Source organism: Procambarus clarkii, chromosome 86 (assembly GCF_040958095.1).
Source record: "Procambarus clarkii isolate CNS0578487 chromosome 86, FALCON_Pclarkii_2.0, whole genome shotgun sequence".
NCBI classification, from domain to species: domain Eukaryota; kingdom Metazoa; phylum Arthropoda; class Malacostraca; order Decapoda; family Cambaridae; genus Procambarus; species Procambarus clarkii.
Window position 1 is genome coordinate 13,856,848 of NC_091235.1, and position 14,731 is coordinate 13,871,578.

A 14,731-nucleotide genomic window follows, 5' to 3' on the forward strand; every position below is an offset into this window, starting at 1 on the left:
CAGATTAACCTGCAAGTTAGTGGTGTCCGTGTGACGCTGATGAAGACTAGCCGGACTTTTTGTTGCCGTGCTCTTTTTTCTTGGACTTTAGAGGGAGAAGAGGAAGAAGAGAGGGACGAAGATAAGGAGGAGGTGTTGGGAGGAGCGGAAGGAAATATTATGAGGGATGTTGAGGGGGCAAGAAAACTAGAATTGGCGTGGAGGGGGAACTGAACAGGAGGAGTAAGGAGTGAGAGAAAGGGAGGGAAGGTTGTGTTAGAGAAGAAGCGGGTTAGAACAGACTGTGGCTGGAGGTAGGGGGCGGGACGACGAAATGAACACTTACTCAACATTGCATGACCGCGGGTCTTGCATACGTGATGTCTCAACCACTGTCATTTCTCTGAATGTTGGACGGGGCCCGTCCTCGCTCGTCCAGCTCCAGGGACGGGGCCCGTCCTCGCTCGTCCAGCTCCAGGGACGGGGCCCGTCCTCGCTCGACCAGCTCCAGGGACGGGGCCCGTCCTCGCTCGTCCAGCTCCAGGGACGGAGCCCGTCCTCGCTCGTCCAGGGACGGGGCCCGTCCTCGCTCGACCAGCTCCAGGGACGGGGCCCGTCCTCGCTCGACCAGCTCCTGGGACCGGGGCCCGTACTCGCCCGTCAACGTCCAGGGATTTGGAGTAAGCACGGAACACTGTATGGGTCTTGACCCCTTTGATCTCTACCATTCGACTGCTTCTCTGTCTTGCCCATGACTGACAGACGAGGTGCTTTTTGAGACTCAAAAAGACTTTTGAGACGTAAAACTCACTGCGTAAGGCGATGGTATATTTCTCGTGACCTCAAGGGTTCTGTGGTTAACTAATTTAATAACTAATTAAAAATAAATTAACTAATTTATTTCGAAAGGCCACATTACAAGAGGTAATATTCACCACTATACTGTCGCACTGTATTAGCTGATCATATCCTTTCTTCTAATGACTAAGTTTTGAAGAAGAAATTGCTACTATCTTTCCCTGTTTTGCTTCCTGCTTCCTGGCAGGTGTTGTGATACTAAAACTAACACTTGTTTTCAATCTATAATGCTATTAGAACAATGTAGCACTTACAGTGACGTTGCTGTAGCACAGTTATATCGCAGCAACACTGGAACCATCAATACAGTTGCATGTAGACTTGTTACAAGCGTAACGCACCAAAATCGTTACCAGTGAATGTGGCATGCGCACGATCTAGCCTGACACGTACCTATTTTTTTGTATCTCTCCTGCAGACGGACCATCATTCCGCGTGCCGCCGAGCGACCAATACGCCGAGCTGGGTGAGAATGTTACCCTCAGGTGCCAGGTGGACTCCATGCCAGACCCGACCATCGTGTGGATCAACCAGCAATCACAGACAGTGGCGGGGAAGGGCTCTGACCTCCGCATCAAGGTCACCAAAGCTACCGTGGGCGCATACCTCTGCATCGCCAAGGTGGAAGGCTTCCCTGAGATCTCTGGCGCCGTCGGGGTGTTCCTCAAGGTATGGTGCTGCTCCCTGCCTCACATGTTTGGGACTATTGTCTATATATTGTTTATTTTTATTGTATAAATAATATAATTCACTGAATATCAAATATTATTCATTATGTAATATTTTCTGTGCTGCTTCATTACTTTCATTTGTTGGAAGGAATTTTTCAAATAACAACAATTAAATATGTATCATGAGCTTTTTGCATTGCTTTAATTCGCACAAAAAACTGTTTGCAAATATTTTTGATAACCAGAGCTTCAGCTTTCAATGTTCTTTCTACTATGTTTGAGCAGCGACAAAAAAGATAGAGCGGAGACTAGCTAGTTCCTAATGAGTCGGATGATAGAGTTAATCAATATATCGAATCCAATACTAATGAGGAAGAAGACTGACAATGCCTGGCTGTGTGTTCCTCCTGTAGGGTCCGCCGCAGGTGAAGTCGGAGAGGATCCAGTGGGGGAAACAAGGAGACACGGTGCTGGTGGAGTGTCTCATTACTGGAGCCTCCGCCCGCTCGGTCACTGTCACCTGGAGCCACAACGGTGCCGATGTCGACCTCGGTGAGTCCTTCTGTCACCTTGATTTCTCTGTCAGCTGAATCTCTCCCCTCACACTGTCACCCCTGTCAAATGACTTGGAGCCCATATTACGTTCACCTGTTATATTTGCACTCCTGTTGCACTCTCCTCGTGTCACACTCTCTACCCCCCCTGTCCCTCCATGCGTCTCCTGTCCCTTTGTGTTTCCGAATCATACTGTGTCGTCCCTTCACATTATGTTCCCTGTCACTCTGTGTCCCACTGTCACATTGTGTTCCCTGTCACTGTGTCCCACTGTCACATTGTGTTCCCTGTCACTCTGTGTCCCACTGTCACATTGTGTTCCTTGTCACTCTGTGTCCCACTGTCACATTGTGTTCCTTGTCACTCTGTGTCTCTGTCAGCCCTTAAACTGAAGACAGTTGGACGTCTGCCAGTCAAAGGGCCACTAGGCCTCTGACATCATAGGCACAGGACCAAAGAGCCCTTATCGTAGGCCAACGTCTCAGTTCAAACACCAGAGTAGAGCAGGGTGGACTACGGCTGGTTAGTGTGTGTGTGTTTTCTACATTAAAGGTGCCTAAGACATGGTTAACACCCGTTCCAATCAGGTACGACAACCAACCAATAGCATACGACCAAAGGGGTCGTAATGCTGATGGCAGCGGTTTCCCACTTTCACACTTCTGTGCTGTCACACTGCGCCACACTGAGTTCTACCTGTCAAACTGAGTACCCCATACTATTCTTCCCTGTTATGCTCTCTCTCCTGGTGATTCATTCTTCCCATCTCGAAGACACAAAATGCATCATTCCTAGAGCCTTAAAGGAGCTGTCTCCACCTTACATGAAAGGTTGCCTTCTCCGCCACTTCACAATAACAGATTATTACCCTACATTTTCCTTAAGGACACAGGCTCCCTCATTTCTTTCGTCTCACAAACTAAATTCTACCGCCTCACAAATAAACATATGATTTCTTCCACCTCACAGACACAGATTGTTTCATGTCGTCACAGAGAGCAGGGAAGCCTCGCCTCAGGCTGGCCTGCGTGTGTCTTGAAACTATCAAAATAAAATAACAAAACAACAAAAGAGTAACAGTAAAAATTCCTCCCATTCCACAAAAACAAAGCAGACTCACACACAAGGAAATCACAATAGCGTGATATATCTTTACCAAAATCATTGTAGGAGGACGGGGATGGAACGAGCGTCGTGGGTCGCTCCAGATGCGCGCCTTAACCCACTGGACCACGATATGATATCATGGCCCAATGGATTGAGGCGCACGCCTGAGGGTGACCTATGACGCCGGTTCGTTCCCCGTACTGCTCGAATGGTTTTCGCAAACCAGACTCTCATTTCTCCCACCTCATAAACAGACAGGCAGTCTCATTCTCACCAGCCTCACATCTGCTCTGAATAACAAAATCTAAATATATTATAAATCTTTTCTAGCAACATATCACCTCGATTTTCCTGTTCTTAGAATCGGAATAATTATGTTTATTTCAAAGAAGCAGTCAGCAGCACACTTGGTTCTCAGACACTAGTCACCTCATACTTATACTCTCTTAAGCACGCTGAAACAGAAATACAAAAATCCTTAAACTTGTTTCTCTTGTAATAAGTATAGCAGAGCCTGCCACACCTACTTATAAGAGATCAGCTGCCTCAGGCTTCTTGTTCCCGACCTCCTGCAATCTGTCCTTGACCCCCATATGATATGTCTGACCCCTACCACCTAGCTCATGTCTCCTGTCTCTGACCCCAACAGAAGAGGGACGTTACGAGGTGACTGAGGACGTCACCAGCCAGGGGCTCCGTCACTCCCTGGTCATCCGCAACGCGCAGCTCAAGGACTTCGGAGCCTACAACTGTTCGGTCAACAATTCCTTTGGCTCAGATGTCTTCGAAATTATCCTTAACAAGAAAAGTAAGTAAATATATGTATATTATTTATTTTTCGCATGGCGGTTGGTATGTGCATGTGCGTCTGTGTGTGTATGTGCTTGTGTATGTATGTTTGTGTGGTGAGTGTGTGCTTATGAAAATGGAAGTGAAGACGTTCCACAGGTGGGACTTTCCAAGATATGAGAGAAGTATCAGAAGTTGGAGAAGAGTTTAGAGAGATGAAAACGTAAGAAGGTTATGGAAAAAGACATAGGTGTAAAATAGTAAATGGCTAGTAGAGGATAAAAAGTATCAGAAATGGGCCGAGTATAATGGAAGCGACAGTTGGCCCTGAGGGACCAAACTGATCGCTAATCTTCTTTGCAGTGCTGGCTGGTCTTCGTAAGGCCCCATTGGGGGACGGGAAGATGCGAGTGTATTTACTTGAGGTCTATCACCTCCAATCTTAGTTTCTTTTGTGCTTCTTTGCTCCGGTTATCTTTCTTCTTCTTTCTCTCCGATTTGTAGTAAATTGTCGATGTAGAGATTCCATTTAACATGCGCATTCTAAATATCCACCTTTATATTTAGCTAATGTTTGTGGTTCATTACATGTCTCAGGACCTTGGCATTATACTACGTCAGTCTTGTGTTTGGTACTTTTTGTGCGCTTACATTTGTATGAGCGGACACACGAAAGGTGCCAATCACTGAGACTGACACATTCAAATGCCAAGGCTCTAAGTTGTCTAATGGACCACAATCATTCGCTAAATAATGTACAAGATTTTTACAATGCTTTTGTCAAATGTGCATGCCCTTACCAAGAGGTACTCTCCTAAATGGGCTTGCAGAGCCGCCCGATAGCTCCCTAGGCTCCCCAAAGTCCAGCTCCTGGTTAGGTAATGCAGTGACTTTCATTTGTCATGTTTCTCGTCGTACTTCATTTTGAAGTTGATTATTAAGCTCGCCTCGACGCTATTCTTACGGGCCATCCACGTGCTCACAACTTGGTCTCTCCCATGTCACCTGGTGGGGAGATGGAGATTCTGTCTGTTGCGTTGTGCACTTAAGTGCGAAAGTAATGGTAAAATGCACTTAAGTGCGAAAGTAATGATTAAGTTCAACAGTAGTAATAGCTCTAGAGCGGTACTTCATTCTTAAAAAACAGGTCTTATGTACGAGGTATATATCTGTCATCGTTGTAAAAGCCGCTCTTGTCATTGCTTGGCTTAACTAAAACATCATATATATATATATATAACAATAATCACAAAAACGTGATTTATACAGCTAATATTACTGACACCGTAATTAAATTATATACAGTGAACCGAATTTTAACAATGAGTTCCAGTCTTCTGAGGATTTTCAATGATTATGTTCGACATAAATGTATTTCGACATAAATGTAATCCAGGGAGTCGTTACCTCGGTCATCCCTGGACATAAACTTTGTTAGCAGTGGATCCCTTGGGGCTTTGGTCTTGTGTGCGCCAGGAGAGAGTGCGTTCCTAGGCAAGTGCAAACCTTGGGAGAGTGTAAGCCTTTCTAGAGTGTAAACCGGGTGACGATTGAGAGGGACTGTTAAAAACAAAGTAATTCTTGTCAAAATGTAAATTGAGGATGCACTGAACTTGTCAGCATGTACAGGTAAATGATCTCTAGAACACAAAACTCAGATGTATATTCTGTGTATTTTGTCGAAGGTAGTCTAACATAGGGTATACACTTTGTCAAAGATAGTCTAACATAGGGTATACACTTTGTCAAAGATAGTCTAACATAGGGTATACACTTTGTCAAAGATAGTCTAACATAGGGTATACACTTTGTCAAAGATAGCCTAACATAGGGTATACACTTTGTCAAAGATAGTCTAACATAGGGTATACACTTTGTCAAAGATAGTCTAACATAGGGTATACACTTTGTCAAAGATAGTCTAACATAGGGTATACACTTTGTCAAAGATAGTCTAACATAGGGTATACACTTTGTCGAAGGTAGTCTAACATAGGGTATACACTTTGTCAAAGATAGTCTAACATAGGGTATACACTTTGTCAAAGATAGTCTAACATAGGGTATACACTTTGTCGAAGGTAGTCTAACATAGGGTATACACTTTGTCAAAGATAGTCTAACATAGGGTATACACTTTGTCAAAGATAGTCTAACATAGGGTATACACTTTGTCAAAGTCAAATGGAAGGTTGAAAATCTATTTTGTCATAGGTTGATCCATGAAAGCTGTAAATCTGGGCGAGGGGGTACGGGTAATTTGAAGTTGTTTCTATACATATATTTACTATTAGTTTTTATTTAGAAAATAATGTGCTGAAACCTGTAATTACCTGTTCTCTGAGAAACTACATAATTACACACTAAAATGCACACATACACGTACATATGGTCAAACACACATGTATGATCAACTCTACAAGAGAACTTGGGTAAGTACACACACACACACACACACACACACACACACACACACACACACACACACACACACACACACACACACTTTATAACAAAGGAACACCAATCACGTGTATATTGCCTCTAAAATACATTATTAAATCAGGTAAGCCAACTGCCACTCTAAGCAACGCTTTCCTGTCTCCTCTCCATCACTATAGTTAAATTATGTTTATTCTTCAGTAGCAAAAGTTAACTACACCCTGACTCCCCATTCCATCACCTCAAAGCTAGTTAATACACTGTTAATACCCTCCTCTTTCTCTCCCATTTCCCTCTCTACCACCTCCCTCTCTCTCTCTCCCCCTTACTGTCACTTGACCACTGTACCTGTTCTCTTCAATGACTTATTCCACTACTAACAATTCATCTTCACTTTGTCAGAGACGCTGCCGTTGCTGTTGATCCTGTGTGGCGTGACGGGAGGCATCGTCTTCGTGTTGGTCGTGGCACTGGCAGTCATCATGTGTGCCAAGAGAGCCGCTGCCAAGCATAAAGGTGAGTCCTGGAGCTCTTCTGCCTCCAGCCAAGAAGGAACGATTTCATGCTGAATATATCTGGCCACAATTCCCAGAATGTCCAAGTGAACGGAAAGTAATATAACACATACGTAGTTTCATTTAACTTGTATTTTATAGTACAGTAAAATTGTAATTCTCAGGGCGACCCATTGACGGTCAGGTTGACTACTCTTTCATAACCGGAAGTAAATTATCTGGGTGTGATTATATTTTCAGACCAGCCTTTGAGAGAGTTGTTTTTAATTTTCTTTTATGCCTGGTCAAGCATGAGGTACGAGTGTCTTAATACTCCCACAGGACATTGCCTCGGATTACTGCCGCTTTCTCCCCCAATAAATCATCCTGAAGTTCTAATAAGACAATATGATTTTTAATTATTATACAAATTGGGAAGTTTTATGATTTGTTTTCGAAAAAAAATATGTTTTTGTCTTCCATCCTGATTAAGAGAAGATGACAATGTTGCAGCGGTAATAGTGACGCTGTACTAAGGTGAAGCTGTACTAAGGTTGAAGATATAGCTGTGCTAGGATGAAGCTATACTAGGGTGAAGCTGTGTTAGTGTGACGTGTTTGTGGCGCCCTTCGTATAAAGGACAGCTGGTTGAGGGTGATTTATTGCAAATTAACCTTTACGTTGTTATTTTCATTCCCGAGCGTGAAGAGTCATGCAGGCCGTCCTCAGCATGTCCTCAGCCTGTCCTCAGCACACCCTGAAAACTAGTCAAATGCTCGTAAAATAGCGGCACTTTGAGCATGACTCAACCGATTACGTTCGAACTTTTCTCGAACAATGTTTTGATCACTTCATGTGTTCGAAGCTCACTTCTCTAAAGGCCCAGCCCGTCCTCCAAACAAAGATCCAAAAGTGATTCCATGCACCCGCCAAACCCCCTGTGTATGAATGAAAAACCGTTTACACGCGACTCACAACTGTTGACGTTCGAACACTTCCGGAACAAGTGCTTCACTGACGAATTTTGTTCGAATCACAACACTGTAAATGCTTCACCCACGTACTACAAATACAAATAATCGCCACCAAAACCTAAACACCTAACCTAGCCCTACCTATGCCTGTATATGAACAATATGCTAATATATTATGATACTAATTTATATTTGGATAAATTCCCGTTTTGAATAAACAGCATGTTAAAATTTATGAATGCGTCTGTGGGGTTGACCGCTGGATGTAATGGACTTGAGTCGAGAACGGGTTGAGAAAACAGGTTGCGCAAGTACTGGAAAAGCAAATGTTCCCAATGGAAGATAAACATCTAACCTAACACACACTCTCCTTCCCAGAATGGCTAATATATTAACATTGGCTATATGGGTTGCCTTAGTTAAGCTTCAGTCGTTGAAGAAACTATTTCCGAGATAACGGGAGGTTCTCATTTGTGAACGAATCACACAAAGATCAATATATGAATGAAATTTAAACAAAAATCACATTTTCATGTTTTTTGTATGCTCATAGGACGAGACAGCCAACAAGCTGAGAATAGGGACACTGGGCTCGACTCGTTGAATTCCACCATAAAAAACAATAAACCTTCTCTCCCCCAAACATAAAAGCCGACGATTGAAATTCTAAATCTAACCTGATTATGACTCGAAAAGTTTATTCGTAAATATTTATAGATTTATACATGTTTACAATTTACCATTTCATCTACATTAGACAGCGGTTAAGCTTGACTATAATTATTAACAGTCAGTACAATAATACATAATTAGACAAATATGCTCTCTGATGCAAGCTCCTCGTCTGATGCAAGCTTCCCCCAACAAAAAAAAAACATGATATATCTGATTATGTGATCAATTAACATTTGTCGTCGATTCAAGAGTCGGTCATCATCACCAAGGGACGGCCAAAACACTAATTTCATGTTGACGAAACCACACACACTAAAGATAAAAAGATGACGACGTTTCGGTCCGTCCTGGACCCTTATCAAGTAGATTGTAATAATGTATTTTCACGCTGTTTGATAATATTTCACTGATTTCATGTTGTGTCCTTGCCAGACGCCAAGACGGGAGGCCTGCCTGAAAAGACAGTCGCGCTTCAGATGAACGACCAAAACTCCACGGCCAACGAGTCCGACCTTAAGGTAGGTGTTCTCCGCTCTGAGTGACTTCATGAATGTAGCATATAAGAGTACATAATATATGCTGAGTGTGTCTTCATGAGTATAGTGTAGAGTTAGATTGATGTCGAGCGTCTTGGGTAGATGTTGTGACTGTCGTCTTATGAGTAGTGTTGTGGTTATGATAGATGTTGAAGTGTTGTGTTTAGGGAAGATGTAGTAGGGTTGTAGATATGGCACGTGTAGTAGTATTGTAGTTAAGGTAGGTGCAGTAGTGTTGCGATTATGGTAGATGTATTACTGCTGTGGTTATGGTAGATGTAATCGTGTTGTGGTTTTGGTAGATGTAATATTGTTGCGGTTATGGTAGATGTAGTACTGTCGTGGTTATGGTAGATGTAGTAGTAGTGCAGGGGTTATGATATATGTAGTGAAAAAGTGCGTGCTTAAATGCGTAAGCTCCACAGTTACCATAACCCCCCAAAATTATCACACATTTACAGCCATCACAACCTCCATATCTGCACAGGCGGATGACATCATTCATATTCTAACTACTGTGCGTGTGTGCTTGCGTGAGTGCTTGCGTGTGTTGTGCACATATATTTACAAAACATCAATATTACTGAGTACCATTCACTTACAATATTTATATGATTGACCTACAAAATGTATTATCCACAGGAAATTCATTTGCACCCCGCCAGTAATGACTATTGATTACCGAGAAAATAAGACATTAAGGACATGAGACTTCTCTTGTCCTTGGTGTCTGTACAGTTTTCTGTGAAAAAATAGACATCTACAATTTCATGAACTTTTATTTCTTTTCGTGCAGGTAGAGCTGGACCAGCGGACAGGGTCTTCAATGAGCAACAAGGAAGGGGAGTTGGAGGGATGGGGTGAGAAAGAAGGCGATAACCCAGCCACCCCCACCTACCTTGCCTCAACTAATTCCTACTTGTACCCAGAAACATTCACTGGAATTCCTCTGAAAATTGTAAGTCGCATGATCGTTTACTGTGTCTCAGTTCATAAATATTTTAAATATATGATACTTCACACTATGAACTAATGGGCATTTGGTTAAGCAATTATGTTTGTAGTAAATAATTTGCATTGATATGCCACTAGCAGTTTAGTTGTCGTCTAGTTTGCAAATAATGTTGATCCCCCACACGTTCGATTGCCATATCACTAGTATTAATCTTATAAGGGTTGTTAGTGATGAAAATGTTCTTCTCAGAATGGTCATCTTGCTAGTAATGGAGGCGGGCTGTCCTATGGCAACTATGCTGACCACTCAGCAGTTACTACTGGTCAACAGCAGCAGACACAGCAACAGCAGCAGCAGCAACAACAGCAGCAGCAACCATCTTCTCCTTCAGGAGGATACGTTTTGGGCGGGAACAGTGTGAGTAGCGCAGGTGGCGTGGGAACGTACACGCACACGCCCCCTGGCATCGTCACCTCCAGCCAACACTCCCTCTATCCTGGCTACGGTGACTACGACGGCAGTCATGACGCGCCCGACGGAGTACATGGCTTCTCTCCAAGCTACAATAATGGCTTTGCCAACCACAACTTCAAGACCTCCTCTGGGTCTTTGCCACTTTCACTACATGTCAACTCCAGGGGAAACGGCTCTGTAGCGGGGAATACAACTTCTACAATACCGAGACTGGGAATACCTGTAGATCCCAGCCAATATATCGTGCCGCCCAGGACCCAGGTTATGCAAGGTGCTCTGGCTACACACGTCTGATCCACGGCGCCCCACGTCCGCCAGCCGTATTGTTATAACTACTGATAGCAGAAACCTCTGATGGAGAGACTCTTAGAAAAGACATGCAGCGTGGAAGCTTAAACCAGAGCCAATGTGTTGATAACGTCCTTATGTGTTGTATAATATGAGATTCAACAAACATATGATGCATTGTATTTGCAAGGTGTGTAGTTGTGTTTTTTATGTATATGTAAAATGAAAAACAGCATCTACAGCCCACGTTATCACAACTGGTACAGTGGTCGGCCGTACCCTCGGCGACCTTCCCCTGCGAGATCAACATCAGAGGCGTGTTCCTACCGTGGTGCAATAGTCGTAAGATTAAGTTGATGTGGCAAAATGTAAAGTGTTTTCTAGTTAATGAAAACTACTATTCTTTTTTCCTCCACAACTTTTTACATTCGTTAATCTTGACAAGAAACTCGTCAGATCCTAAAGTGATATTTTTCATGTATAAAAAAACTTTTGTGGCTCAGAAATTTTAATCCATAATAATGCTGAAAATATATTTTAAATTCAGGTAATCCTCCCCTCTCGTGCAACTGTTATATAGCTCTAGTGATTGTGGTGGTTTGTCATATATTCTGCCAACCATTTCCCCTTTCACATCCAGTATTATTGGACTTTGCATCTCTTGCTTGGCTATGGGCTGGTTGAGTAGAGGGGAAATGCAAGTCAAATTATTGAGAAAGAATGATCTCTTGGGGGTTCACTGCAAGAAAAAGAATCTGAGTGGAAGATAAACGTAAAATGAGCATGAAAACACAAAATTCACACATGCTAAAAAATATGGATGATAATCGCACAACCAAAGCATCTTCTGTATATGGTAGTATAGGAGCAATGTGTTTTATACTGCCCCATATTATTATTTAAATGTGGAATGTAAGATTGATGAAGCATATACAAGTGGAAGGCATTAAGGTGCTCCAGCTTTTGAGGGTGGGAAAGTTATGCTCGTGAGGGAATGAAAGCCTTGTTGATCATAAGGACGTGAAGTTCCTCTTGATCATGAGGATAGGAAAGTCATTTTAATCCTAAGGATGTAAAAATTACCTCCACGCCAAAGAGTGTGAAGGAAGGCGCCCCTGTGCTCCCAAGGAGTCCTGCTCCTAGGGACCCCCACCCTAAGGATTAAAAGGGCTACCTGCTTGAAAGTGGGCATCCAGCACTTGAGAGCAGTATTGTCCCCTACTTTTGATGGCATGAAAATTCTTACTGAATCCGCTGCGAATGAAAATACGTTGTTTGTTACTCTTGCAAAGTGTTGGAATTTTGTTATATATTTCAGTTAAGGCTCAGGGAAGTGAAAATAATCTTTAAATATTTTATTTTAAATGACATATATTATATATATATATATTATATATATATATATATATATATATATATATATATATATATATATATATATATATATAAACAATTCGACCAACTGTATACATTTTCAAAGGGAAAATATAAAGCAAATATTCAAAAATTCTCACTTAGTAATACGGTTGAGAAATTACACACAAATAAGGGTAATCAGTCCATGAAAAATTAGCTTTTAACTGTGAGGTGTGCACGTGTACATGTGTGTGTGTGTGTGTGTGTGTGTGTGTGTGTGTGTGTGTGTGTGTGTGTGTGTATGTGTGTGTGCGTAACTTGACAGAATCTCACTTACCTATGAGGTATGTGAACTGATGCGCTCTTGCTTACCTGTGCGCTGCCTCACTCCTCCATGGTGTTGTTGTTGTTGTTGTTGTTGTTGCATTTTTTGTAATGGTCCTTGACCTGAGGAACGAGAGTACACTTCGATAGTATGAGTGAAAATATATATATATTATTCTAATGTCTTACAGCTGGGTGTGATGCGGGCCAGGAAGGAAGCCTGTGGTTCTCTTAGTAGTTTATGTGTATATTTATAACAAGGCACTCACCATACCAGACGTGCTTCAGCATTCTATTTTGAAACGCTTGGTGCAAACGTGTGTGTGTGTGTGTGTGGGTGTGTGTGTGGGTGTGTGTGTGTGTGTGTGTGTGTGTGTGTGTGTGTGTGTGTGTGTGTGTGTGTGCGTGTGTGTGGGTGTGTGTGTGTGTTTAGTCACCCTTCAGGATCATAGAGCAGCTGCTGGAATAGCATGTCATCATATCTATTATTGAAAACAATGCCAAAAATAAATGAAACAGACGAATAATAAACAAAGATATATATAAGTTGCAAAAATGTATTATACAACAATTTAAATTTAGTAATGAAGTATCACTAATATATATAAATATATATATCAACACACACCCACACAGTACCTGAGTGTAATTTTGCATTCTCATTTGGATGTGTTTATCGAAAATTACTTACACTACATAAACACAAATACACAGACAAGAGGCGGGACCAAAGAGCCAAAGCTCAACCCCCGCAAGCATAACTAGAGGAGTACACACACACATTATATATATATATATATATATATATATATATATATATATATATATATATATATATATATATATATATATATATATATATATATATATATATATATAGTGTGAGTGTGTGTGTATCACACCTATTAGAGATACAGAATTGTTTGGATAATATTTTTTATGACTAGAATATCCATGATCATATTTTCCATAATTAATCTTTATTCCACCCAAATGTCTTTGTTACGAATGGATTGATGTGAGCCCCATCCAAATGCTGACAGTCGATCCTCAATCCCCATCCCCAGTCTTCCTGATTGTTGCCATTAGCCCATCAGAGCGTTAGTGTATGCAGGTTGTTTGTGCTAGGCAATCTGAGCGTGTGTGAAAAAGATTGGAAGGAAGATTAGAATAGTCTGGTGGTCTTCCTCCTTCCGACTCGACGGTAAAGAGTCAGGAATTTTTTGTTAGCAAATAATAAGCATTTTTCAGATCGATTAATATTTCGGTTTTGTTATGATATAACCTTACTGTTTTCTTCCAGTTGGGTAAAAGGGTGTAAAATTATTTTCAAACAGAATTGTTTACATCGAGTTACATGCTTGTTCACCCTTTTCTAATTTAAAAACATTAAATTCTAAAAATAATGACAATATGCTAATGCAAAAAAAAAATGACAATATGTCTTTACTAAGGTATTTGTGTGTTGTGAGGAAACTGATGGGATTAAGGAACATCAAACTCAAACTCAGATTCTATGGTATAGCTACCTACTATGGCGGGAGACAGTGCTCGATAGTGTGCGAGTGTGCATGCAACGGACGGCCTGCCTTGCCATGTACATAGTGTATGTAGGGAGGTCTTGCATGTGTCATATCACTTATTCATTTTCATGTTCATCACATATCTGTGTACATATCAAAATATTTGTAATTTTTTGTACATATGCTTACAGTTGTAATAAATATTTTTCTACATAAATCTTGTGGCTGTTAATTTTGTATCTCATTAAGGCTGTGGGTTGGCCACGGGACAATGGGAAACAGGAAAACGTGATCTCATTCAGCAATATAAATGAATGTTCTAAGAAGCCAGAGTTCTCAACAGAAAGAAAACCTTATTTTTTACTTCTTGTCGTAATTAAAACACACACGGTGGAGTGCCCTGGAAAGAGCTCACTGCGCTCAACCCCCATTTGAGTGTTCACTGAATCATCATCCTACTCTTCCTGGAGAGTGTTCACTAAATCATCCTGGAGAATGTTCACTGAATTGTTCTCCAGGAGAGTGTTCACTGAATCATCCTCAGGAGAGAGCTCAGTGAGCTTTATTCCTTGAATAGCATAAGATAACACATTTTCACAATGTAGAGGTGCTAGATAAAAGGAACGAAGCATAGTATTTTATGCTTAGCGGTTTGTGTAACGAACATATATTCGTTATGTTCAGTCTAAGTAGCCGTTTATGTAACAGCTACTTAGCCGTTACATAAACGG

At 41.6% G+C, this 14,731-nt stretch overlaps 1 protein-coding gene across 1 annotated transcript in view; it reads left to right on the forward strand.

The window, feature by feature from the left end:
* Positions 1 to 14,217, forward strand: part of LOC123768628 (irregular chiasm C-roughest protein) — a gene marked incomplete at its 5' end in the record, with an annotated part of 50,825 nt that extends 36,608 nt beyond the window's left edge. Inside the window, 7 exon segments of the mRNA XM_069317119.1 lie at positions 1,256 to 1,506; positions 1,922 to 2,060; positions 3,820 to 3,978; positions 6,804 to 6,917; positions 8,977 to 9,062; positions 9,877 to 10,038; positions 10,285 to 14,217. Coding sequence (XP_069173220.1) covers positions 1,256 to 1,506; positions 1,922 to 2,060; positions 3,820 to 3,978; positions 6,804 to 6,917; positions 8,977 to 9,062; positions 9,877 to 10,038; positions 10,285 to 10,803 — 1,430 coding nt within the window. The 3' untranslated portion in view covers positions 10,804 to 14,217.
* Between the last annotated feature and the right edge of the window lie 514 nt (positions 14,218 to 14,731).